Below are 26493 nucleotides of genomic sequence, written 5' to 3' on the forward strand. Positions count from 1 at the left end.
AGCCGGGAGAAATGACACACGGAGGTCGAGCGGCTGCTGTGGAGCTTGGTGAATCTTTATTAAGCTGGGGCCTTCCAGGAGGGCGGCAGGGACGGGGCCTCCTGTAGTCGGGGTGGGGGTGGGGGGGGGGCAGGGGCGCGGGGGCAGGAGTGGGGCCCTCACTGTTTCTCCGCGGGCGCCGTGGTGGGGCTGGTGCCCACGGCCGCCTGCAACTTCTCCACCAGCCCGGCCCACTGGCGCTGCATGTCTTGCACCAAGGGCTCGAACCAGCTCTTGAGGCGGGCCTGGAAGGCCTCGGCCTGCTGGCGCATCTGGTCGGCCTGCTCCTCCATCTTGAGCCGCATCTCCTCCACCTGCTCGCGCACCTCGTCCAGCCGCCCGCGCAGCTGCTGGCCCAAGGCCTCGGCCCGCTCCCGCAGCGGCTGCGCGGCCACGGCGGCCACGTTGGCGTTGCGCGCGCGCGCGCCTGCTCCACCAGCGGCCAGAAGCGCTCGCGGATGGAGCTGACGCTGCGCTCGGCGCCCTCGCGCACCCCGGCGCGGTACACGGCCAGGCGCTTGTGCAGGTCCTCGGCGTCGCGGAGCAGCCGCTTGCGCAGCTTGCGCAGGTGCGAGGCGAGGCGCCCCCGCAGCTCCTCGGCGCTCTGGCCCAGCATGGCCTGCACCTCGCTGCGGTACTGCGCCAGGCGGTTGCGCACGTCCTCCATGTCCGAGGCCAGCCGGGCCTGCGCCGCCTGCAGCTCCTTGGCCACGCGGGCCTGTGTCTCCGAGGCCATGGGGCCCAGCTGCTCCTCCAGCTCCTCCCTGTAGGCCTTCACCTCCTTCATGGTCTCCTCCATCAGCACCCTGGGGGCCGAGAGGGCGGGAGCGTGTGCGTGGGGAGGGAGGAAAACCGAGGTGGGGGGCGGGGAGGGGGGGCAAGATGGGGACAGAGACACACGGGAGCGGAGATGGAGAGGGAGGCGGTGCGAGAGACTGAGCTAGCCTGACGGAGGGGCGGCCAGAGGCGGGAGGAGCCGAGAAGGACAGAGAGCCGGAGACCGCCAGGAGCCCCGAGCGGAAAGAGGAAGCAAGACGTGAGCAGAGACGCCGAAGAGTTGGCGACAGGGACACAAAGAGACCCGAACCAGGGGGGGGGGGGGGAGGCTTGGGGGTCCAGAAGGAACGGCCCACCAGGAGCGTCAGGGGCACTCACGTCAGTTCCTGGGTGACCTGGGTGTTGAGCACCTCCTCCTGCACCTGGTCAGACAGCGTCTGCACCCAGCGCAGGTAATCCCGGAAGCGGCCCAGGGCCTGCTCCCAGGGCTGGCTGGCCTGCCACGGGGCCTCCGGCTCCAGCTCCCGCTCCAGCTGCGGCTCCGGCTCCACATCGGCCCGACATCCTGCGCAGAGCAAGTTCACGGGCAGTCAGGCGGCTCTGCCCCCTCCAGGCACGCGGCACCCGGTACCCAGTAGGTGCTCCACGAACGCGGGGCTGCGTTACGGGGCACTGGGAGCCGGTGGAAGGATGCCCAGTGTGTTTGACCGGCTGGCAAGCGGCCCCTGCTCCACGCGGGGCCGTGTGGTGGTGATGGGGAATAAAACTAGTCACGGCTGACACTAATCTGGTGCTTGACAACAACGCATTAGGAGCTGTTAGAACTCCCATTTTAAGGACGGGGAAACCGAGGCCCAGAGAGAGTAAAACAGGTCCACAGAGCCAGTGGATGTGAGAGGCCTCCCCTCAAGGGGGAGACAGACCCGCAGAAGGAGGGACCCAGGGATGGAAGGAGGGCAAGGGGGGGGGGGGGTGCACGTGAGGATGGGAGGGGAAGGAGGCGGGGAACCCTGAGCAGGCCCCGCCCCCATACCTGCCAGGAGTGCGACCAGCAGCGCCGCCCACAGAACCTTCATCTTCCAGCCTGCGATTGGTCAGTATGGGTGAGCAATGTCAATCAGCAGCCAGCGGGGACCCCTCCCACCCAGAGCCCCGCCCCACCCGTTCCGGGCCTTCCAAGTCTCGCCGTCGCCCCGCCCCGTATCTGCATCAGCCTAATCCGACCACAAACATTTACCAAGAGGCCCCTCCATTGTCTATTTGGCTCCCTCATTGTCTCCTCCTATCTCCCCGTCCCCAGGTCGGCCTCTGCCGCCCAAATTCCATCCGTCTCTCCCGGGGTTCAAATTCCAGTCACCCTGCCCCGAGTTCCACTGAGCCCCAACTCTGGTTTGTAAGTTCCAACTTCGCATTCCTCGTCCTGCCTTCACATTCTAAGCCCCAACTTCACATCTAAACGTCATTTCCCACCTATTAGCTAATTTAATGCTCACTTGAAAGTCCTCCGATGAGCGCTCTAGCTACCTGACCGCCACCCCTGCCTCCCGCCCCGCCCTCACCCCCGCCCCTGCTCCTCCAAGTAATGGAGATCTGAGGCGGCACCGAGTAGGTGCTGAACAGATGACAGTGACAATTGGTGGGCTCCTGATATGTCTCATCTGGGTCTTCCTACAGGTCCAGCTTCCCCCCCCTTCCCCCCCCACCTTCCAGCCAAGACGGAATGCCCCTGGGGCCCGCTCCTCCCCTCGATCCGTCCCCTGCTTCGGTCCTGACCCTGGCGTAGGACAGTCACCTAGCCCCCGCCCATCCCTCACAGAAGCCTTGAGCTGGTCCCTCAACTGTTTCTCACCGGCTCCTGGGAAACCTCCTCCTTTGCCTCCGCTGGGGCTGACTAGGACTCAGGGATCCCAGACTCGTCCAATTATAAGGCTCCCCCTGCCCCGCCCACTCCTCCAGGGCCAGGGCGGCTGGGCCAGCCCCCAGTCACGAGGTGGGCTGTCCCCCCCACCCCTTCACACAGCCGGCAGGGGGAAGGAGGTGGGGGTTGGAGGCTCTGTGACGCCCGGCCCCCGAGAAGCGAGGTGACATCTTACCCAGTAACTCAGGCACCCTCCTCCATTCTGGGGGGCTAGGCACGAAAGGGGAAAGAGCAGCATCTTCCCAGAGCACCCACCCCCTGTCCTTGTCTCTTTCTGCGGATGAATGAATAACATTTGGGGAGGGGGCTCGGGCGGAAATCCTGGGTCAGGGAAAAGACTGGGGGCTTGGATTCCTGGGCTCTGAGGGGAGGGGGCTGGACAGAGATGGGATGAGAGGGGTGGGGCAGGGTAATCCATCTGCCTAAGGCCTAGGCTCTTAGAGGGGAAACCCGGGTTTTAATCTTAGCTCCTTCTTTGTGATCTGGGGCACAGATGGGCACTTCTCTGAGCCCCCTTCTCCGTGTGCAGAATGAATATCCAGCCCTTCTCCCTGACGCGAACTTCGTAGATCCCAGGAGCGCCTACACCCGCTCTACTCGCTCCTGGAAGAATTTGTGCTGCCGGTTAGGACCGCAGACTCTGGAACTAAAAGGCCTGGGCTTCAACCCGCACTCAGCTGCCAGCTGTCTGACCTTGGCCCAATGATCTAGCCTCTCTGAACATCCTACTTCTTGGTCCACAAAACCAGGGGAAATAGTTGCACCCACGCCGTCGTTTGTTGATGCAACAAGCCACGGCATGCATGAAATACGGAGAGTTCCTGGTACACAGCAGGGCTCGTCGCGGTGACCCACAGCGAGCTCGGTCACCTTCCCAGCAGCCTGTTCTTGAATCCTGTTTCACAGAGAACCCCAAGCTGAGTGGACGTGGATGAAGCCACAGGGTAAAGGGGCTGGGTTTCCCTCCCGGTCCCTGGAGAGTGTGTGGAACACGGGGTTCTAGGAGGTCGGGGGAGGCCAAAAGCCTGGTCCCAGGAAGGTGACCCCAGTGCCAGCCGGGCCCAGGCCTGTTTGCTTTGGCCTCAGAAGGCGCCGGCAGGGAACTAGTGGGTGGCTTCTCTGGGTAACGAGGGGTCATCTCTGCTCAACCGTCTCCCTCCCCAAAGCCCGTGTGTGGTGTGGCGGGTTTCAGTTCCCGTCTGGAGAGGTGTGGGGTGGGAGTTTACTGGAGACCTGGGTAATTAAACGGACACCTCACCTCCTCCCCACCTATGCTGGAGACGACTCTGCCCAGGCCAGAGCCAGACTCCGGCCTCTCTCCCGAGGCCCAGAAGCCCTTCATCCCCTCAGGCACAGCTGATTGCTTCTCAAGTCTCTCGAGGTGCTGGAATCCTGGCGTGGCTTCTCAAAGCGCTGACCTTCCGACCATCCTCTGCCCCTTTTGGAAGCCGAAGGGCCCGCGGAGTCCCAGCTTGTGCCCCAATCCCTGCACGGACACATCGTGCCTGTGGCTTCAGCTGGCAGGCACGGTCTTCTGTGGCCACTCTAGCCAGGCCAAGCCGGGGTGAGTGACCACAAGAGCGAGCCCTCCCGGGGAGGGAAGGCCTGTGATGTGCCCGCAGAAGTCACACAAGTCACGGGGAGGATGTGTGATCTCAGGCCAGGCGGGGGCTCCCTCGCCGTCCGCTGGCTTCCAGCCTCCACGGCGCCCCCTGCTGGCCACTGTAAGGTCCGTCTGGGCCAACTGGGCAAGAGGGGCTACACGGAGGAAAACAGAGGCCTCCTATTCCACTTTTTTTCATGTATATTTTTTGTTGGCTTTTTTTTTTTTTCTGTAAAATGTCCCGGTTCTTCCATAACTTATAAACATGATTTATACTGAGGGATGGGTGGGGAAGTGGGCGGGGGCAGACTGACAGGGGATGGGGAAGCTCCTCTTCTCGCTGCCCCCTCAGGGCCGGGCCCAGGGCCCTTTGGGGGACTGGGACGCCCCAACACCTCCCTGAGGTTGTCTGGCCACCTCTGCCCCTGGTGCTCAGAATCTGGCGTGCCCCTCGATTCTGGAATCCCTCCTGGGACTCCAGGCCCATGGGCACCCTGCCTCTGGTGCTCCGAATCCTGAAGCGCCCGTGGTTCTAGAATCCCCCCTCAGCTGCTGGGGTGATGGGTCCCCTCCTTTCCGCTGCCCCCCTGGCCCCCGAGGAGGGAGGGAAGGGAGGGGGAGGAGGGCTCAGGTCTCCCCTCCATGGCAGGGGGAGGGGGAGGTGGGATCTGAAGGAGGAAGGGTGGAAGGCGGGGGGGCCAGCAGGGGCTCAGCCGATGGTGAGGCCAAAGCCGCACTGGAACTTGTTCTTTCGGTGATTCAGGAAGGCCCCGAGGGCCAACGTCAGGGGCAGGGGCGGGAGCTTCTTCTCCAGCGTGGCGCCCACAATCCAGTTGCTGTCCATGGAGCCTGCAGGTAGACGGCTGGGTTGAGAGCCAACTTCCCATCCTGTCCCCAAAGAGTCGCGCTCCAGGCCACCTCAGATACCACCAGCCGGACTGCCGGCTTCTAGATCTCTGCCCACACCGTTCCCACCACCCGGAGACCTCTTCTCGAACCCCAAGTTCTCCAAGCCCAGGAACAACTGGCTTAGTCGTCCTGTCCCACGCTCCCCCCGCCACTCCGGGCAGCCCTCTGCCCCACCCCCAACCGTGAGCCTTGGGAGGACGGTGCCCGGCCACCGCTCTGTCCCCAGCACCCTGGCACAAAGGCTGGCCTCAGAGCAGGTGCTCACATCTGCTGAACGAGAGACTGAGCCCTACGCGTGTGCAAGCGCATGGGGCCATCCCCACACCGTGCGAAGGGCCAGTCGCTCATCTCACAGGAGCGGAGGGCAGCGCAGTGGGAACGCAAGCCCGGCCTCGGAGAGCAGGCTGACTGCAGAGAGAGGGGTCAAGGGGCAGGCACAGAAGGTAGGCTTCAGAGGCAAATAAACCCCTGGGCCTCGGAAAAGCCCTGCCCGGGGCTGAAGGAAGCGGCTTTGCGGGGTGGTCTTCACATCCCGCCAACCTGAGAACCACTGAGGTCCGAGGGGAAAGACTTAAGACTTAGCGTCAGGACCAGAGTCAGCCCGGGAGGAGGCTCTGGACGGGGCTGTGACCGTGCACCTGAGGGAACCTGTCCCCACTCACGTCAGAGGAGCGGGGTGGCCCCGATGCACTCCGAGTCGCCTCCCGCTTGTGAGAAAACAGAAGAGGACCAGGAGTGCCAAGCTCAGGTCTCCACCAGCTTAACAAGAGTCTCCAGGGAATTTGGAGGCCCCCTCCCCCGCCCCCTCCCCAAAGTGCCAGCACGCTGCCCTCCACCAACTCTTTTGGCCTACACACCCGCCCCGGGCCCAGTCACCTGTCACCTGTTTTCCAAGTATGGAAACTGAGGCCTGTACCTTTGAAGAGGAGGTTGGCCTTGGGCAGGTCCAGCTGGTACCCGAAGGAGACACTGGTGTCCTGCATCCTCGTGCTGGCCTCGAACTCCACGCCCACCTGCAGCTGGAGGGGCCAGGGCAACACGCAGACAGTCAGCCTCCCGGGCCGGACTCCCGGGCATGCGGGCCCCTGGCAGCCCGCGCCTGCAAAGTGCGCCCTCGCAGCCGGTCCCTGGACCAGCTCACCTGGTCGCTGGCTTTGTGGTAGTACGTCGCGTGCATGCCCGCCTGGCCCAACGTCACTGTCGCCAACCAGTTGTTCACTGTAAGACAGCAGGGTGGAGGGTGGGGCGGACCACCAAGGGGGCTTGGAAGGCAGGCCCGTCTCCTCTCTCCTCCCTCAGACCCGGGCCCCTGGCCCCCGGCCCTGACCCCTGCCCTCGGGCCCCAGACTCACGTGTGTATTTCCCAGCTAGAGACATGACCGTGCCTTCCTCCCCGGGCCGCCGGTGGTAGACCAGCTCTCCACCCAGGGCCAGACACGGCGTGATGCTCTGCAGGTAGTGGGCCACGAGGATACCTGCGGGTGAGATGGGGGAGGGGTCACCTGGGCTTGGTGGTCAGCTTCCGCCCAGCCAAGGTGCCAGGCCGGACTCCCACCCAAGGGAGCTTTCCAGGTTCGCCCCTGCTGGAGGCGCAGGGCCTTCCCTCAGGCCTCCCGCGCCCCGTGGGACCTCATCAGGTCTGTACCGCCCCACGAGGCTGGCGTTCACCTGCCACTCTATTTACAGAGGAGACCACAGAGGCTAAGGAAGTAAGTCACTGATCCGTGGTCACAAGGTATGTGAGGGGCAGAATCTGGGCTCCTCTACCTCCCAGGCCTGCGTCCTGAACCACTATGCTGCTGGGAGAGGCAGGAGGGTAGGGCTGGTAAGAGCACACCTCTGGGGGCCAGACAGCCTGGGTTCAAATCCCAGCCCCACCACCTGCTGGCAGAGTTAATGGCGGGCCACTGGCGTCACCTCTCTGTGAATGGGACTGTCTCTCGAGGTTATGCTGTGGCCTAGAGGAGCGAATGAGGCGCAGGGTAGCGTGACCCGCGCTTGGTGATTGCTGGGACTGGCCACGGTGAGCTTTACGACTGGTTTCCTCTGCTCCCTGGCTGTAGGGACAGCCCTGAGACCCCTATTGAGCGCTGGCCAGCAGGCGACCGCCCCCTGGTGGGCGGAAATTCTCGGAGCCGGAGGACTGGAGCCTGGGAGAGTAGACAGCGCAAACCAGGTAAACAGAAGAAGCAGGGGGAGGGCCGGTGACGTAGAAAACAGGGCACGTACACGGACTACACGGACACAGTCGGAGTCGGAGACATGGAAACGGGGTCAGAAAGGGAGGGAGGGAGAGGGAACGGAAGATTCCCTGGGGGGAGAGAATGAGCAGACACAGACAGGCTGAGAGGGTGGCCCAGTGAGGAAGAGGACGGAGAAAAGGGGAAGGCCGGACGCAGAGGGACACGGGGAGAGCGGAGAGCAGAGTGAGGGGCAGGAGGCACGGAGAGGCCTCCCAGACCAAGAAAACCGCTGGGTCTAGGGAGGCTGACGGTTCATGGCCACGGCTCTGGGGCTGTGTCTTCTGGGGTCCGGGGTGGGCCGAGCTGGCCCCCTTATGGGCTTTTGCGAGCCTCAGTGCGCATTCCTTCCCCCCCAGAGTAGGAGACTTGGGGCACCCATCCAGCCAGGCTTGTCCCCCCATTCAAGGAGGAGCAAACTATGGCCCAGAGGGGAAAAGTAACAGTCTGTGGTCACAGAGAGATTGGCACTTAAACTCAAGGGTCTCTGGCCTCTCGGCTCTGGCACCTACTGAGACTCGGGGCTGGGGGACCCCCAACATCCCCTCGATCTCCCTGCCCACCCGTCCCCTGCTCTGCTGGTCCCAGTCTCACCCTCTCCAAGCAACTTCATGGGCAGCACAGAGGGACCTTGTTCACGCACACACCTAAACCTGTTCTCTACCTTGCTCAGAATTTGCCATGGCTCCCCAGTGCCCAGGAGAGCAGGCTGCAGGGCCCTGCATGGCTGAGCCCCAGCTTCAAAATCGGGCCCCTTCCTCTTCCTGTGACACAGTCAGCTACGCCCCTCTAGCAAATGAATACGTAGAGCTCACTCTTTCCTCAGGACCACGCACACGCTGTCCTTCCTGCCCGTACTGCCCCTGACGAGTCTGGCCAACTACATACTCGCACCTAAGTGTTTCCTGGAGCAGGTTACTTCTCTCCAACACACTCCCTGATCAGAGTCACGGTCACCAGAGGACCGTGGCAGTCGCCCTGTCCTGGCCTCCCTGCTTTCACCTTGGCCCACGCCTGCAGTTGGCAGGTATACGCTGAGAACTATGGTCAGAACACGGTCTCCACTGCTCGTCTCACTCCAACGGATCCTGGCTGGTTTCCATACTTCGCCCCATTCTCCCTGCTCCCCAAGCACCTTCCCTGGGCCGCTTCGTCCCGGGGCCGCCCGGCTTGCAGATCTTCACCGGCTTCACCCCTTCCCCCATCTCTGTCTCCCAAACCCGGCCTGTGCCTCCCGCTTGCATCCAGACCCAGTTCCCCTAAGGCATCCGGGCGCCCTGAGGCAGGGGCTTCACCAGAATGAGCGGTTCTCAACCAGGGGCCACTCTGCAGTGCCTGGAGTGGCCGGGAAGGGTCTTGGGAGTCCAAAACCCCATGAGAAGGAAAGAAACCGAGTTAGACCTGTGAGCAAAGAGGTGGCCTTGGCCAATGGGCAGAGCCAGGCCAACCTGGGCAAAAGTCGGGTCTCCAGTTTTGCCTCCCCAACCTGCTGGGCAGGGAGCCAGGGACAGACGGGGCAGGAAGAAGGCTTGGGCTGACTCCCCCCGCCCCCGCCTTTCCCCTGCTTGCCTGGGACCCACGCACACCAGGAGTCCTCGGCGAAGTCCCCCACGGGGCAGGAAGGGCAGACACCCCAGAGCAGATGAGCAGGTAAGGGCAGCACCCGGAAGGAGTTCTCGGCCCCAGCCAGTCTGCTCCCCACACTCTGTGCTCCGTAGGCCTCAGAAGCAGTGCCCTCCTCACCCTCCTTTGACTAAACACCATTTTAGAGAAGCTGTTCCAGTCACTTTAGGTGAAACGGAGTGTGTATGTGTGTAGGGGGGAGTGGTAGTTACAAGCTTTCGTGGCAACCTGAACTTTTTCCGTGTTGAGTTTTTCCCAACAGTAATGAAGTCACTGTGTGATTATTTGTTTTAAAAGCAAATGTCGGGGTGCCCAGGTGGCTCAGTCGGTTAAGCATCTGACTTCGGCTCAGGTCATGACCTTAGTTTGTGAGTTCGAGCCCCACGTCAGGCTCTGCGCTGACAGCTCAGAGCCTGGAGCCTGCCTTGGATTCTGTGTCCCCAGCCCCTCTCTGCCCCTCCCCTGCTTGTGCTCTCTCAAAAATAAACATAAAAAAAAAAAAAAAATCAAAAGCAGATGTCTCCTGCACTGGGCTGGGAGCCCTGTGAGGGCAGGAAGGGGCCGTCTCAGGCACTGCTGGGTCCCGGCACCACCCTGCCTGGGGCCGGGCACATGCCGGGTTCTCAGGAGAAGGCAAAGGCTCTAGAGAACGAGTTGAGGCCACGCAGAGGGAACCAAGAAAGAACACGGGCCCTTGAGGCAGGCCACGATTCACATTCCAGCTTCTCTGTGGGATCCCTGGGCCTCACTTCCCCCACCTGTGACATGGGGGCCATGAAAACAGGGACAGCCCCTGCCGGTGGAGGGACAATGTGGAGACCCCACACAGGGAGAAGCCTCGCTGCGCAGCTGGCCCCACACTCAGGGCTGAAGACGGGCTCCCCCGCCCCAAATCCTTCACCGAGACGCGGTCGCTGTTTTTGTGCCCTTGTGACAGGGGAGGCTCCATGCGGTTGGAGCCACCAGGGGCCTGAGGCCGAGCTGTCCGTGGAAAGTTACTCGCGTGCTCAGCGCTCATCTGGGCCAGCAGTGTTCGTGTCTCAGGGACACGAACCCCTGGGAAAAGGGAAAGACCCCTGGGAGAACTCAGGGGCGGACGGGTCACTGCTGGCCTTGGGCTCCGGGGCAGAGGGACCCGGATGGAGGCCAGTGTTGGGAGGCACGGGGGGACCATCCAGTGAGCGTGTGTGAGGGCGAGGGCGGGGGCGGGGGGGGGGGGTACTCGGTGCCAGAGACACAGAGCATGGATTCACAAGTCTGACCCGCTGTGCGTCCTGGGGAAAGCGCTTGCCCTCTCTGGGGCTCGGGACGATGAGCAAGCTGGCAGCGCCCACCTGGCTCTCGGGGACTCAGCGAATGGCGGCAGGACGGACACACGTGCGGGAACCCACCCCCCCCATCCTGCCAGGTGTTCAAACCCGGACCTACAGAGTCACGCCCTCACCCAGCTCCCACCCCCAACCCCCCGGCCAACCCCAGGGGCTCTGCTCTCACGGCCCGTCCGGGCCTGACCTCCGCTCACCCCTCCAACGGCTCCCGCAGCGGAGCCCCCTGTAGTCTGCTCTCCCGGGCGGGGCCCGTTAGAAGCTACACCAGCTCCTGTCCCTCTCATGCTGACAATGGCCCCTGACGCAGAGTGAAGGCTCAAGTCCTACAGAGCCTCCTGCGATTTGGCTCCTCACCCCTCACCCCTCGGGCTTCTAGCTCTCCCTCCTACCCCACCCGTTATAAAGCCTCCGGCCCCAGGGCCTTTGTGCCTGTTGCCCCTCAGGCTCAAGACCTCCTTCCCCCCACCCCTCTCTGCCGGGTACCTCCCCTCCCGCCCTTAGTCTTTGTTCAAGTATCACTTACAGAAGGGGGCTTTCTCCGAGGACCCCATTTTCGAAGGCCCTAGTCTTTCCCAGCCCCTATCGCCTGACACGGACACCTTGTCTTTTACGCGATGCTTTGCCAGCATCTGCGTCCTCTGGAATGGAAGCTCCCAGAGGGCAGACTTAACTCTCCTTTGCTCCCTTCTCCTCAGGGCCTGGAACGTGCACGGTACACGCCCAGGCAACACGCATTATGAATGTTGAGAAATCAGACACGCAGAGCCAGAAAAAAGGGGAACCAAGGAGAGACCAGACGTACAGACACAGGTCGGTCGGTCCCTGCCCACACCAACCCGAATGGGAACTTTCCTCGGCCGCTTCTGTCTCAAGACTGCCGGCCCCCCGCCCCCACAACTGCACGGGGACTCACCCTCCCCGTTATCTATGCAGCCCAACAATCCAAACCCGTAAGCAGTCAGAGCAGCTCACGTTTCCCTGGGACCCATTTCGTGTCCCACGCCACTTGAAGTTTTTTTTCACACGGATGAACTTAAACTTAAACTTAACCAGCCTGTGGGGCAGATGAGGAAACGGAGGCCCACAGAGGTGATGGAACTCGCCTACGACCGCAGCGAAGTCAGTGGCAGAACTGGGGTTTGAACCTGCTCGCTTGCGCTCAAATGCTAGACTGCGGGAGGCTTCGAGCTCACGTCTGCCCCTGGCCATTTCCGGACGGTGGGAAAGGATGTCCAGACAAGGGACTGGACGTGCTGGGAAAGCTGGGACTGAGATCTACCCTCCAAGCCCTGCGTCTCTTACCTGAACCCACCAGGACATCCGGGTTCCCCAGAGTGACGGCGGCCGTGAAGTCAGAACCCCGGTACTCCCCATCCACCTGCCAGTTCACGAACTTGGACTGCTGGGTCTGCAGGCAGAAGGGACGGTGTAGAGGGCAGCCTGGTGCTCGGGGTGGCCGGGGGAGCAGCCGACCGGTCTCTCACTTACCTGGATGGCCATCTTGGACCTGAGGCCAGGGCCCAGCTGGTGAATGACCTGAGCATTGAGGCTGCCGCTATTGTCCATGTCACCCACCAGCACGGGGAATGCCTGTGGCACAGAGGGCAAGGTTAGAGGTCAGAGGTCTAACACAGAAATACACGAGTGATGAGCCTAGGTGAGAAGCCTAGCGTCACAAAAACCCACACTGAAGTCCCCTCCCCCAGGAAGCCCTCCCTGACCGCCTAGGCTGAGTCAGGCTCCCCTCCCCCATTTCAGTCCTGGCTACCCTGGACTGTCTGGGGACAGTCCGAAAGGTCTGTTCCCTTTCTCGACTATGCTGCGAACCCCATGGCTGTGTCAGTCACCGCTCCGTCTCCAAAACTGCCCAGCACAGGGCTGAGCACAAAATGGGGTACGATGAAGGTTTGTCAAACACGTGAATTTATTGAATGGAAATAGTCGATATAAGCAGAGACCCGATTCAATCCCCTGGCTCCAGCTGTGTCCTGCCCAGCCTCCTTCCAGGCCCCCCGTTTTGCCCCCATTCCCTTAGCCTCTGCATGGCAGCCTGAAGGGTACTTCTAAAAAAAATTTTTTTTTTCTAACATTTATTTGTTTTTGAGACAGAGAGAGACAGAGCATGAACAGGGGAGGGTCAGAGAGAGGGAGACGCAGAATCTGAAACAGGCTCCAGGCTCTGAGCTGTCAGCACAGAGCCCGACGCGGGGCTCGAACTCACTGACCGAGAGATCATGACCTGAGCCGAAGTCGGCCGCTTAACCGACTGAGCCACCCAGGCGCCCCTGAAGGGTACTTCTAAAAGCACAAATTTGACCACCTTCGTCGTTCAGATCTTTCCGTGGCTCTCCACTGCCCCCTAGAGAAAGCCCACATGCCTTGTTTGGCATTCAAAGCCCTGCACGATCTACAGTGCAGCCCTGCCCTACTCTGGGTCATCGCTGCTTGGTGACCCCGGCCCTGACCCAGCACAGGGCTGGGCAGACGACAGGGCTTCAGGATGAAGGAATGACCGGCCATGTTCCAAAGCACCTCAGAAAGCCAATCCCCACCTCCCGACATCCTCCGCTCCCTCAACAGCTCCCGCCTCCTGCGACACTGAGCCTTGGTTAGCAGACAGACACAATACATTACAGATAAGAGGAACCTCACCTCTGTGGGACTCAGCTGCTTTGTCCCCACGTACGTGACCCCGAAGTGGTAGTTGGACTCCCCGATTGTGCTGAGGGTTACCGTGTGGTTCACCTGGGAGAAGAGGGCGGGCTGTGGAGCCGAGTCTGTGGGCCAATCGCCGATAAACCCAGCTTCAACCTGCCCCCAGCAAAGCTCCCTTCCAGGCTAGGATGGGGACGCTTGCCAGTCGGGCTTCCCCACCAGGGAGGAAAAGACACGTGGCTAAGGGCTGGGCAGGGGATGAAGACGGGGAGGTTCGGCCCCACCAGACCACGTACTCAAAGAAACAATAAGTTGGGGATGCGGCTACATACCCGGTACTTTGCCTGGATGTTAAGGGGGGGGAGGGGTACCTCTGGATTCTGGGTCCCTAAACACTTCCACTGGACCCAATGAGCAGTCAGCCTGGCACTGTGTCTCTGAGAGTCTTTTCAGGTACCAAGGAGCCTAGCCCTTCAGGGGGAGCAAGGGGGTTGTATGTGTCGGCGCAGGGAGACGGCTGGGGTGACCGCTGGAGGGAAAGGGCACCAGGAGGGCTCACCTGGAAATGGTTACTCAACCCTTTGTTGACTGTGAGCTTGACACCTTCCATCTGAATGGGAAACAGCTCTGAAGAGGACAAACACTGTCACTCTCCACACACGCACACCCCCACGCAAACACATCTCACCCCTTCCTGCCCTACCATCCCCGCACTCCCTTCTCCAGGGACCCAGAAGCAGAGCACTGCACGAAGTACCCCGGCCAGGAAAGAGACCGTCTAGGCTAGTAGATGGGGCCAGGACCAGAGCCTCCGCCTGCATCCAAATCCCAAACCAACCACCTACTGCCCATTTGACTCAAGACAAGTCGCTTTAACTCTCTCTGTCAAACTTGTCACCTATGGCATCTGTAAGCTCACCACGTGGAGACACCGCAAACATTTCGTGGGGTGACATGCCCCGAACGCCAAAACAATGCTCAAGAAGCCATCACCGCCTTTGCTATCATACTTGTTCCAAGCCAAGAGCCAGAAGCCTTGAATTCCACCCCCACCGGACCCTTGCTGACACAGTGACCTTGGGCCTCAGTTTCCTTTCCGATCACACAAGAAGGCTGGCTTGGCTGATCCCGGGGGCTCCTAAGATCCCTAAGGCTTTACTCCACTGCTCTGGCATTCCATCCTGAGGTTCCACCATTTGATCCCCTCGTTCTGTGCTCCAAGTCCAACGTTCCACCTCTCGATCCTAACGTCAACTCCTAACGCTGTTAGTTTCCAATGGTCCGTGCCAATTCCCAAGGTCCTCAGAGTGCTCTCCCTCCCCCACTCCCCCGAGATCCGGGCCCTCACACCCCTGCCGGGTCTCTCGCCCCTCACCCTTGCACTTCCGGTGGCACTCCTCGAACGTGCCGGGGTTGGGCAGGCAGCCGCAGGCCCCGTCGTCCGCAGTCCCTGCGGCGCTGCCGGCCGCAGCACCGGGGGTCCTTTCCGAACCTCGACCCGCACCAGCCCCAGCGCCCAGACCGCCCCCGAGTGGCGGCAGCGTGAAGCCCGGAGGAGAGGGCGGAGGCGGCGGCAGTCCCACGAGGGCGGGCGCGGGCGGCGGCGGCGGCCCTGCGGGAGGCGAGCTAGCGGCCAAGACGTTCCCCATGGTCGCCTGCAAGGGGAAAGGTCAGAGGGCGAAGGTCAGGGCCCGCGCACTCCAGGTCCAGTCCCAGCCAAACCCGCTGTGCCCCGGGCCCCGGTTCTCACTGGCGGCAGCGCCTGCACCCGGCCTGGGCTCCGCTCCCACCCCGTGCGCCACGCGCAACCGAACCCGCTGCCGCCGCCGCCGCCACCGTCGCCCCGCCCCGCCTAGCCCATTGGCTCAGCGTGCCCTGGGATCCGCCTACTAGCCCCAAGGCCTGGCCCTGCAATTGGAGTCATGGCTGGGAGTCCCACCCACCTCTTTGGGACGTCCTTTTCTATTGGTTCCCACTCACAGGCAGGTCAAGGCACACCTCCCCGCCTTTGCCATTGGCTCGCAGTGCTCACATCTATTGGCTCGCAACGCCGCGGGTTCCGGTGTTCGTCCGTCATTGGTCTGCGCTGCGCACTTTGAAACGCCCACTGACTCGTCGCCTCCGCCCCTCTCGAGAGGGCGTCCCTCTTTCGACTCCGCCCCGCGGCGAAGTTGCCATTGTAATTGGTCTGCTTTGGCCCTTGAAGCATCCTGATTGGCTCCGCGGGTACAGGAGGCCGACCCTGGTGACGTATCCGGCCTGGTACGGTCATTGGCTAACGTGCCAGGGTCGAGGGACGCGGGTAAAGGTGGGTTGCGCGGCAGAAGCTGCTAGGCAGCAAGGTCAGGCCTCTCGTCCCACCAGGCACCGCGGCGGACGGGCAGCCCCTAGGTCCAGAGTCGGCGACCAAAACCCGGAAGTGCTGACCCTTCCCACAGTGCCTCGGGAGAACTCTAACCGGTTTATGTGAACCCTGTCCTGCTGCTTCTTACCCACAATGCCCCTTACCTACTTAACGCGAGACAGTTGCGGTAGACCCACCCCTTTTGTTACCCATCATCCCTTCTGTTCCCCGCCCCCACTTGCGTCACTGCGGCTTCTATCTTTGGCCCATTCATTCCCGTCCTATTACCCAGCATGCCTCTGTCCCATTCATTTCAGCCTCATTTCTTCAACTACCTATAGCTCGTTTCTGCCTGTTCACTTCCATCATCCTAGCGCTTCTTTAATTAGCCATGATGTTTTGGGTCCATTACCCGTCATGCCTGCCGGCCCTGTTTCTCTATTATTCCTCTGCCTCTGGCTCATTCATTCAGTTCTATTAACCATAATGCCCTGAGCTCCTATTGCATTATTCGTAATTTTGCCTTTGGCCTATTCTTACTTGCCATTTATCCTTTAAACCTGAGTCCCTCAAACTGAATTACTGCCATTTCTATCTTTGTTCCGTTTATTCCTGTCCATTACCCATAGATTGTCGTTCCCTGTCATTAACCACCGTTCCCTGGACTCCTCCCCCTTTCCTTCCATTATCCACCATTATGTTTTTGGCTTACGCGTTTTTGCTCATTATCCGCTCATATATATATATATATATATATATATATATATATATATATATATATATTTTTTTTTTTTTAGATATCTTTGGCCCTTTTATTTTTTGCCTGTAACCCATCTTGACGTCTATCCTACTGATTCCTTCGAGCTCTAGGCGCCCTCTTCATTTCCCATCATGTTCCACTCCCATCCCCTTCACATCCCGCAGAAAACACAATTTGACACCCGGTCAAAGTATAAACTCAGATTTTGTAGGAAATGCTGTATTACAAAACTGTATTATATCCCCACCCACCCCCTCCAACCCCCACCCCCTGCCAGGAGACGTTTGGGTTCCATCCCCACTGGGCAGGAGTAAAAGGACTCAGTAGTCTTCAGCATAACAGCAAATTCTTCTCCTAAGGCTGGGACTGGCAAGGCACACTGCATGAGGCTTACCTCATCCTAACCCCGGGCTGGGGCTTAATTCCCTCTAGACAGGAATTGGGGTAGTGGGGGCTCAGGGAAGGGTCTGGACCCCTGAGACTCCTGCCTGCAGGAGGGAGATGAGGAAGTTCCACTGTGGGCTGGGGAATCCCCTCCCTCTTGCCTTTGGGGAACAGACAGGGTGGGGAGGGGGAGAGTGGGGCTCTGCTGCCTGGAGGGCTCAGGTCTGAGCAGCAGGGTGCCCCCACCAACTACCCCAGGAGAGCTATTGGGAGTTTACTTCCTGAGGACACATCAGAGGTCTGGGGTTCTTCTTTGGGGTTTTGAGGGAGTCTGGAGATGACGGGACGTGAGAGGTATGATCTAAAGTCACAGTCTTAGGAGTCCTCGGGTCAGAGGCTGTGCAGGAATGTGCTTCCCCACCCCCACCTGAGATAAGGTTGCCAGGTTTCTGTTGTCATGACTGGTTTCTCTGGGTCAGAGATCATGGATTAGAGGTCATCGTGGAGCCACCGAAGTAGAAGTCACAGATGAGATGCATTTTTGTGTGTTAACTGACAGTGGCCTGGCCTGGCAGAAAGTTGAGGGATCAAAAAGTGAGAGGCAAGAGGCCAGGGCCACGGCAGCTCACACATACATGGCTCGGGACATGACAAAGCCTTTGCTCCGGTAGGAATCAGCGGGGCTAGAGTAGGACAGGGCGTCATAGATGGGGTTGATCTTGTCCAAATAGTCTTCCTCCTCCTCCTCCTCTTCCTCTAAGTCCAGGGAAACCCTCTCCACAGCAGGTGGCCCTGGAGGCACCAGGATGGGTGACCCCAGGCCTGTAGCCCCCAGGAGCAGGGGCCCTGACCTCTCTTCCAAGGTGGGCAGCTCATGATATCGAGGCATATCCTGGGGGCAGGGAGGGAAAAAGCCCAAGGTCATCTCCTGAGCACACAGAATCCCAATCCGCCCCTTGACCCCCAAATCTCGACCATCTCCTTATGCCAACCAGACCTAACCTTACCCCTTGCGGCCAGGGCTGAAATTGCTCTGGGGCAGTCATACGGCTTATCCAGAACTCAAAGCCCAGACCATCGCTCCTGGGCCTCTCCTTTGTCTTTTGATCCCTGACCACAAGTCTTTCTCCACGAACCTTTGACTTCAATCTTCAATTTTATCCTCAACTACTTAACCTTAAGGCCGAAACAGCTCCTTGAACCTCGGTTTGTCTCAACTTTGATAGGACCCCTGACATCCAGCAGACCGCTTTCACTGACTGAGTGACCTTGGGCTCTAACCTCATGTTCTTGCGCTTTTTCAACCAAGATCTCCCCCACTGAATCCTAAACACATCTTGATTCTCTAAGCTCTGACCAGAGACACGGCCCTGACCTTGAATTGTGACCTTTAATGTCAGGAGCTGACCCTGGCCCTAAACCCACCCCTGACCTGCCCTGAGCTCCTACCTGCTCAGCACATGAGACGCCAGCATCAAAGTAGGGAGTCTTGAGCGGGCTGTGCTCCGAGGCCCCAAGAGTGAAGAGCTGGGAGGGCTGCAGGGAAGGAAGAGGGGCGGGTCAGGACAACCCCCCCCCCCCCCATGGCTGGCCTCTCCCAACCAGCTCCCCCTCCTAGCCCCCGCCTCAGTGGGGAAAGGTGGGTATGGGTGTGGGCGCAGCCGGGTACCGGGGGAAGTGCTCACCATCTCTGGCTCCTCGAGCTTCGCCTTGGGTGTTGGTGGCTTGTACGAGGGAGGCCCCTCCAGACTGTGGGGTAGGAGGTAGGTCAAGGTGGAGGCTCAGACGGGAAGAGCCCTCCTATCCCAGGTCACCGCACCTGCTCTCCCCTCTAACTGATCTCCCTTTCCACCGCCCATGTGCCCCCTTGCCCAGCTAATGCCTAATCATCCCCATCAATTTCTCTTCTTCCAGGAAGCCTGCCTGATTCTCCGGGAGGGTCAGGAATTCTGGACATATGGTTACATCTAGCTTTTCTTCCCTCTCAGAGCATTTACTGAGTTTGTGTTTGAAATATTATTTCTGATATCATCCAATAACCATATCCCACTGTGAAGCAATGTGAAGGAAAAAATGAAATCTGGGTCTTCAACAGTGTTCTCAGAACTCGCCATGAGGAAGTCAGGAAGTATTTGTTAATAGAATGAATGAATAAACGAAATGCTTTCCTGGCCTCCAACCTAGGATACAATTCCCTCATCATACATACCCGCAGACCAGAGCATCCTGCATGCATAATGAGTGCCTACTGTGCTTTCAATCCCCAGCTCGGATGTTGCCTCCCCCAGGAAGCCCTCCCTGACCCTCCACGCTGGGTCAGGGGCCCCCTCTGGCCTCTCACAGCTCTCTCAGCTTTTCTAGCCCATCGCCGGCCATGCTGGACTGCCACTCTCTAGGGATGGGTCTGTTTCCTCCAGACTGTGAGCCCCAGGAGGGCAGGGCCATCTCAGGCACCACGGGGTCTCAGCCCTGGGTTGGACAGAGGAGATCGATGGCAAGTTGTTGGTTTGAACTGACTAGATGATTAAGGCAGTGGTTCAGAAACTTTCTTGTGCATCAGAATAACTCAGGGAACTTGTTATAAATACAGATTCCGAGCCCTTCCTGTAAAAGTTCTGATGTAGTAGGTTTCGTATAAGCTCGGGAATCTACATTGTTAACAAGTGTTCCACGCCTGCCGCGCGCGCGCCCACACACACACACACACACACACACACACACACTGGGTAGTGTTACTTCAGAACCATTTTGCCCCCCAAATGCTTCCTTGCTGGGCGAATTTCAGCAAGTGATCTCAGCCCCCTCTGAACCTGTTTCCTTTCTGATAAAGTGGGTACCATTGGCTCCCCGTGAGAATTTATGTTTCCATGATGTATTTATGTGTGTGAACACTTTAAAAACGTTTGTCTCATCAGTGCGTCACTAACCTCCAGGGCCTGGCCCTAGTGGATACTTTCTGAACGCTTGTTGAGTCAACGAATGGATGTGAGGCTTCCTCAAGGTCACACATGTAAAAATGCATCTCGCCAAGCCTGGCACATAACAAATGTTCTACACAGAGACGTGTAGCTGGTTCCCTCCTGGCCCCCATATCCAGGCTCCTTCTTTCTCATATTAAGAGATTTTAGTTGGGGGTGCCTGGGTGGCTCAGTTGGTTAAGCATCGGACTCTTTTGTTTGTTTATGTGCTTTTTGCATCTGTACAAGGCATTTATTCCGAGAATCTAAAATTTGGACAAAGACTATTGAACAGCATCGGACTCTTAATTTCAGCTCAGATCATGATCTCACGGGTTGTGAGTTCAGGCCCTACATTGGGCTCTGCACTGATGGTGCAGAGCCTGCTTGGGATTCTCTGTCTCCCTCTCTCTCTGCCCCTCTCCTGCTCTCTCTCTTTCAAAATAAAGAAATAAACATAGAAAAGAGAGAAAGAGAGATTTTAGCTGGACATATGATCACCCAGAATAAAGACTACATTTCCCAGCGTCCTTTGCGGCCGGTGCACCATGTGACTAGATTCTGGCCAATGGGAAGTGAGGGGGTGTGACAGGTTCCCTTATAGGGCAGCTCACTGCCTTCTGTTTATCTTTTCCCCTGGCAGGAATGCCTGTTTCGAGGCCAGGATGGCCGTATCTGGTTGTCCAGTATGTAGACGGTGATAGAGCGGGGAGCTATCATGGAACGGGAGGGAAGGGAAGGCTGAGTAATAAGGTAGCAGGAGCCTGGGCTCTGATGGCTTCACGCAGCATAGCTGTCATACCCGTGCTTTGTGGGAGACAGAAATAAGGCCTCCCTCCCATTTAAGTCACAGTTATTTTGGGTCGCTCTGTTTCCCACGGCCATCACAGATGTTTCCCCTCCCCCCCCCCTTGGGCTCCCCAACTCTGGGACCCCCTCCTCCACCCACTTCTCAGGGCCCGTCACTCACTCATCATCCTCCTCTGCCCCCTGCAGCCTCTGCTCTTTCCGCTGCTGCCGGCAGATGAGGATGCCTGTGGCGGCCACAGCGGTGGCAATGATGGCAGCGATGATGCCCCCAATGATGCCACCCGTGGCCCCTGCGCCTGCTGTGTTGGGGGTCTCTGCAAGAAGAGGGACAGTGTAAGGGGATCCCCAGGAGAGGAAGCCACAGCTCCTTACTCCCAGGCACCCTCTTCCCTAAGTCATCGCCCACCTGCCCACCTCTTCTCCCAAAGGCAGAGGGCGTTCGTTCCTTTGCCTAGTCCTTACTCAGCATTTGTTGGGTCGCAGTGGTGAACAAAACATACAGGACCAACAGCACAGAAACAAATACAATAGCTCATCTGCCAAGCGGCAGTGAGTGATACGGGGTGAAAACATAGGGGAAGGTGACAAGGAAGTGACGGGGGGGGGGGGGGGCAGGGGTCGCCAGAGACAGACTTAATAGGAGGTGACGTTTGAGCAAAGACCTGAAGGAGCCACAGGGGGTGAACCGTGAGGAAATGAGAGCATTGCAGGCAGAGGAAACAGCCAGTGCAAAAGCCCTGAGGAGGAAGCCTCGTGTTCCTTTTGAGGAACAGCAAGGAGACCGTGCGGCCAGAAAAGAGGGGGAGACAGGGGAGAAGAGGGAAGGGAGGTGATGGGGCAGCGCTAAGAGGCGCGGAACCTAGGGGATTCTGGAATCGGGATGGGAACCCTTCACTCATTACAGGGAACGGAGTCATCGAGTCATCGGGGGCAGAGGATGTAGCTCCGCCAACCTAACAGGAAAGGGAATTGAGAGGAGCTGTGGCCCCCTGGGCTTCTCGATTGTAGCACTTCTCACCCCCTGATGTCACCTGTTTGCTTGCCAATTTCCACACTGCACTGTGAGCTCCAAGGGGCAGGCTCTGGCACACAGCTGGCGTTTGCCAGATGGAGGAGGAGGGGCCCGTGTGCCAGGTCGGCAAAACTCCCGCCCCTGCCTGCTGGCGCTAGCCTCCCATGTTGGGGAGGAGGGGGCGGGGACCAGAGTGGGTGACAGGACCGTAAACAACCAGAGGAAACCACGCACACGCAAGAGCCCCACCCTCTGTGAACCCCATTGCACAGATGCGGAGATCAAGCTGCCCGGAGGAATAATGGCTGGGTCCCCGGTTTCCACTACTTCCCGCACCCCAGCCTGGCATCCTCCGGAGGGCTTCAGGGCTTGGGGCTCGGGGGGACAATAGTAATCACCGCTCGCTCAAGCCACACATAGCCATCCTAAGAGTGCTGGGATTCCTGGGTTTTTTTGTTTTGTTTTTGACTGCACGCCCAGGGGGAGGGGGCTGTCTAAGTCACCTCTGTGCCCCTGGCAGAATAAGTGGAAGTCAATACTGGTGGGAAATGAACTCCCCGAGCCCCACTTAGCTGCTCAGTGCCGGTTGTTCCTGGCACAGGCTTATTACACCCTGCCCCACGACAGCTGCGGGGGCCCACACAGATCTACCTGCGTCTCAGAGGGATGGCCAGGGGCCATTGGGAGAGCAGAGGTGACTGGGGCAGGACCCTGTCCCCCCCACCCCCCTCATTCCCCAGCCTGGGTTTGGGGGCTTTTCTAGCTGGGGGTTGGGGGAGGGGAAAGAGGGATACAGACCTGCAGACCCTCCCCTGAATCACCGAAAAGCCCCTTGGGCCCAGGGCAAGGAAAGAGGAAGGAGGCTGAAAAAGGCCCGGGTGTCATCGGTGTCAAGGTGGGGTTTTCCTGGTTCCTTAGTCCCCCAGCACCTGCCCAGGATCCTCAGGGCCCAGAGAACACAGCGGGCAGTGCTCTCCCTCCCAAGATCCTCAACAACCTCAAGGTCAGGTTTGAGCTTCGCGCCCCTCCCGCCCCCCCCCCCGCCCCCCCAGCCAAGGAGTCCAGGTTCCCAGTCCTGTTCTGGGGAGCTCAGGGTTCTCACCAGTCTGGCTAATCCACCCGAAAGGCACCTGCAAGTCCTGGGACCGCCCCCCACCCCCACCCCCCCAGTCCAACCTTCCCAGCCTCTAAGCCCAGAACCCAGCAACCGGCTCCCCCGGTTATACTGGCCTCAGGGGTCTCAGGCATCCGGTGCGTCATTGATGGATCCAAAGAGTCAGAACACAGCCCCTCCCCCATCCCGCCCCCGGGACCTAGCAGTCCCTGTCCCACCCCCCAGGGAGGGGGTCTGATGTATTACAAGACACCCCCGCTGTTTTCCTCCAAGGCGTTTATTAACTCCTGAGTGTCGCGGGGCAGGGTGGGGCGGGTCAGAGCCAAAAACAAGTCTCTGGGGGTGGGGTGGGGGTGGGGGTTCCTCTCTGGGTCCCCACTACTGAGCTCCGCAGGGGCCTCTCCTTCCCCCCGCGCAGCCCTGGCGACAGAAGTCCAGTGTGTGATTCCTGTCCCCTCCCAATCCCAGGGAAGTGGGAGGGAGCACTTGAGCTCCAGTGTCGTCCAGAAAAACGAGTCCAACCAGTCTGGAACCCTTGGCTGGGGCGGCTGTCTCTGTCTCTGTCTCTGTCTGTGTCAGGGTCACACGTAAATTGCCCGCCGGGAAATGAGGGAGCCGTCCAGCTGGGACTCCATGTCGTCCTCGAGAGACTTGGGTGGAGGCAACATGAGACCTTCCTCTGCCTTCTCCTCCTCTTCCTCCTCGTCCTCCTCATCCTTGCCATCTGGCTTCAGGGGACCAGGGGCGGCTGGTGTCCAGAAGACAGGGCCCCCGTTCCCAAACACCTGAGTTTTTGGATCGTAGGATCCTCCTCCATTGTCGCCTCCTCCTCCTCCTCCTCCTCCAGGGCTCTTCCTCCTCCTCCTCACCCTCAGCAAGATGAAGGCCAAGGACCCCCCAGCCAGAAGCAGCAGCACCAGCAGTGTCCCCCCCACGGCCCCCCACACCACTGGACCCACGTCTCGGGGCGAGGCCCGGGGTGTGTCTGAGGAGAGAGAAGGAGGGGCGAGAGACAGAAAGGGAGACAAGAGGTCAAGAGGACACATCTGGGGGACGGGGCACAGGACACGACAGGGACAGTGATGGGAAAATCCGGGATGTGATTCGGGGTGTGGGCAGAAGGTGGGGGAGGCGGAGGGAAGGGAGACCGCGCTAAGCGGTGGGCACCTTGGACAGAGTGGGGGCGGGGGGGGGGGGGGGCCAACGGGTGGCCAGATGTGGTTCCTTATACCTGCACAGGGTTTTTCAAAACTTAACACTTGCTGGGGGCGCCTGGGTGGCTCAGCCGGTTGAGTTTCCGACTCTTGATTTCGCCCAGGTCGTGATCTCACAGTTCGTGGGTTCGAGCCCCACGTCGGGGCTTGGGGTTCTGTCTCTGCCTCTCTGCCCCTTCAGCAACCCCCACCCTCTCAAAATAAATAAATAAACTGAAAAAAAAAAAATTAAACTCGCTAACATTTCAAAACCAGGCTATCTCACCACAAATCCCGATTTCTTTTAGGGAAAAAGAAAATCAAACTGATGGCGACACCAATCTCTCATCTGCCCCTGGTGATGGGCAGTGGCTGAGTGAAGGCTGGCTGCTCGTATCGGAACAGGGTTCCGCATCTGGCCAGCCGGTCACTTGCGAGGACCCCGTAGGTATCCGAGTTTGTGACCCGCTTGGGACAGGCCGTGGGGTCCTCACAAAGGCTCTGATGTTCGAGTCACAGAACCTTGGGTGGATCCAGCCATCAAGAGGCAGAGCTGGATTTGGGTTCGAGACTGTCACAGATTCCAGAGCTCTCTGGGCTGGACAGAAGGGGACGAGAAGGGTGAGGGTTCTCCTGATAGTTCCCTCCCCTTGGAAGTGGCTGGGGGGCACCTGGTCCGGGCGACATGGCCTGCCTCCTGTCTGGCCATGTGTGGAAAATGGAGCCATGAAGCCCCCTGTCCCCATCAGTGGCCCAGCAGCTGGGAGGGGAGGGGTCTGAGGGAGGTGGAGAAGGAAGCCAGGGAGTGCTTAGGGTGGGGGCGGGAGAGATGAGGGAGGGGACCCTGGGCCCCACATCAGGGAGAGACATTGATGCAGCTGGAACCAGGAACCATTTTCTACACACCCCTTGCCCCACCCCTGCATGCCAGGCCTGATGGGGAGAAACCAGGGGGAGGGGGACCCACTTACACCTGAGCCCCTCCTCCCCACACCCTGCGCACAGGAGAGGCTGGGACCCACGCTCCTGAGGGCACCTGCTTCTCCAGGTGTCTCTTTTCAGAGTGGCATTTTCAAATAGAGCCATGACCCAGAGGGCTGTCACCTCACTTTAGTGACTCGCGAGGAACAGTAATAATAATAATAAAAAGCAGACCAGAAAAAGTGTGTCCGCAGTGTGAAGGGTCAAGCGGTATTTTGTGAAACAGTTTCTCTGGAATGTGTGTCTGTACCTGCGCACGGGTTAGAGGCGTGGAACAGTTTTCTTGCTGCGGATGCTTATCAGTTAATGTCTGGGAACCTGCTTTAGTGCATGCTGGAATGTTTATCTGTGCTCCTGGAGGTGGTATTTTGGAGACGGCGGGCGTGTTCGTGAAGTCGGCGGGTCAAAAGTTCTCCAGTCGCCCTGAGGCGAGGTCTAGCCTGTGGCACGGCCTGTGGGCCCGCCCGTTTCTGTGTGTTTCAGGAGTTTTAGGGGGTGTCCGTGTTTTCGTGGTTGTGGATCCCTTGGACGACCCTCAGGCAGGACTGCACCTGTGCTTTGCGGGGCTCTACCCCTTGGGGGTGCCTACTGACTGAGGGCGGACGCCCAAGAGGGTGTGTACCTGGGGCACGGGTTCAGGGGATGTATTTCCAGTTGGGCGTCTTGCTGGGTAGCAGGTGGAGCTGACCCTCCCTCCCCGGGGTGTGCCTTCGACGGCAGGGACTGGCCTCTCTGCTCGCCACCGTGTTCCCGACATCAAGGAGGCGGCTTGGCCAAGAGGAGCCCTCGACAAATATTTGTCAGATGACGATGTGTTGAAAGCAACGGGGTTTCTGGGGACTGTCTGAGGGCGTGCACCTCTGAGACCGTCTTTGAGTTTCTCCCTTAGCATCTGTGTGAGGGATGGTTTCCGCGTGTGGAAACCGTTGCCGTCCGCGGGGCTCTCCCCACTGCCGGCACGTCTGGGTCTCCCTCCAGGGGTGTGCGTTTGTGCGTGTGAGTGTCAGCCTTGCTGAGGGCAGGCCGCCTGTCTCTATGGGTGCGTTGGCTGTGACCGTGACCCGGAACATGCGTGTCGTATCTCCAGGGCGAGGGAATTCCTGAGAGGGGTCTGTTTCCGTTTGTTTCTCTAGGGGGGTGTGTGTGTGTGTGTGTGTTGTAAGATTATGTCTCAGGGCGCCTGGGTGGCTCAGTAGGTTAAAGTGGCCGACTTCAGCTCAGGTCATGATCTCATGGTTTGTGGGTTCGAGCCCCGCGTCAGGCTCTGTGCCGACAGCTCAGAGCCTGGAGCCTGCTTCCGATTCTGTGTCTCCCTCTCTCTCTGCCCCTCCCCCGTTCATGCTCTGTCTCTCTCTGTCTCAAAAATAAGTAAACGTTAAAAAAAAAAAAAAAAGATGGGGCGCCTGGGTGGCTCAGTCGGTTAAGTGGCCAACTTCGGCTCAGGTCATGATCTCACAGACCGTGAGTTCGAGCCCCGCATCGGGCTCTGTGCTGACAGCTCAGAGCCTGGAGCCTGTTTCGGATTCTGTGTCTCCCTCTTTCTGACCCTCCCTCGTTCATGCTCTGTCTCTCTCCGTCTCAAAAATAAATAAAGGTTAAAAAAATTAAAAATAAAAAAAAGATTATGTCTTAGTAAGGGGATCTGTTTTTGTTTCTGGCCGTGGCGCCTGTCTGCCTGTCTCTAGGTGTGGGTGTGCCTGTCCTCACGCCTCTGTGCCTTTGTCTGCAGTCCTGTTTCTGAGGGGGCCTCTCCTCCTCCCCACTATGCCCGGTGTTGTGTGTTTGCACAGGCGTGTTGTGTAGAGTGTCGAGCTGGGAGGGTGTTTCCTAGAATGTTTTTTTTTGT

The 26493-nt window shown here is 59.3% G+C and overlaps 3 protein-coding genes across 5 annotated transcripts in view; all 3 read right to left on the reverse strand.

Annotated features, from left to right (window-relative positions):
• Positions 1-34: 34 nt before the first annotated feature.
• Positions 35-2732, reverse strand: APOE (apolipoprotein E). Its single transcript, XM_042919644.1, is given in 5 exon segments — positions 35-449; positions 452-845; positions 1195-1381; positions 1850-1900; positions 2666-2732. Coding segments are annotated over 4 exon segments (915 nt in total). The 5' UTR covers positions 1893-1900; positions 2666-2732; the 3' UTR covers positions 35-158.
• Positions 2733-4520: 1788 nt separating this feature from the next.
• Positions 4521-15053, reverse strand: TOMM40 (translocase of outer mitochondrial membrane 40). Of its 2 annotated transcripts, none has more exons than XM_042919643.1 (10): positions 15036-15053; positions 14468-14747; positions 13652-13719; positions 13090-13182; positions 11926-12027; positions 11740-11845; positions 6599-6721; positions 6388-6464; positions 6163-6265; positions 4521-5186 (listed from the first exon to the last, which is right to left on the reverse strand). In XM_042919643.1, exons 2-10 carry the CDS (start codon positions 14739-14741, stop codon positions 5047-5049), a joined length of 1086 nt encoding a protein of 361 aa, XP_042775577.1. In that variant the 5' UTR covers positions 14742-14747; positions 15036-15053; the 3' UTR covers positions 4521-5046. The 2 variants fall into 2 exon arrangements, with proteins under 2 accessions (XP_042775577.1, XP_042775576.1); XM_042919642.1 differs by lacking the exon at positions 15036-15053 and adding an exon at positions 14843-14929.
• Positions 15054-16463: 1410 nt separating this feature from the next.
• Positions 16464-26493, reverse strand: part of NECTIN2 (nectin cell adhesion molecule 2) — a 29438-nt gene continuing 19408 nt past the window's right edge. The window contains exons 6-9 of one of the 2 annotated variants that reach the window (XM_042919334.1): positions 20508-20661; positions 18266-18329; positions 18030-18116; positions 16464-17472 (exon numbers count right to left, since the gene is read on the reverse strand). In XM_042919334.1, coding sequence (XP_042775268.1) covers positions 17206-17472; positions 18030-18116; positions 18266-18329; positions 20508-20661 — 572 coding nt within the window. In that variant the 3' untranslated portion in view covers positions 16464-17205. Of the gene's footprint in view, positions 17473-18029; positions 18117-18265; positions 18330-20507; positions 20662-22746; positions 23459-26493 lie in introns of those variants that run through there. The other variant, XM_042919335.1, reaches the window with a different exon arrangement.

This window comes from Panthera leo, chromosome E2 (genome assembly GCF_018350215.1).
Source record: "Panthera leo isolate Ple1 chromosome E2, P.leo_Ple1_pat1.1, whole genome shotgun sequence".
NCBI classification, from domain to species: Eukaryota; Metazoa; Chordata; class Mammalia; order Carnivora; family Felidae; genus Panthera; species Panthera leo.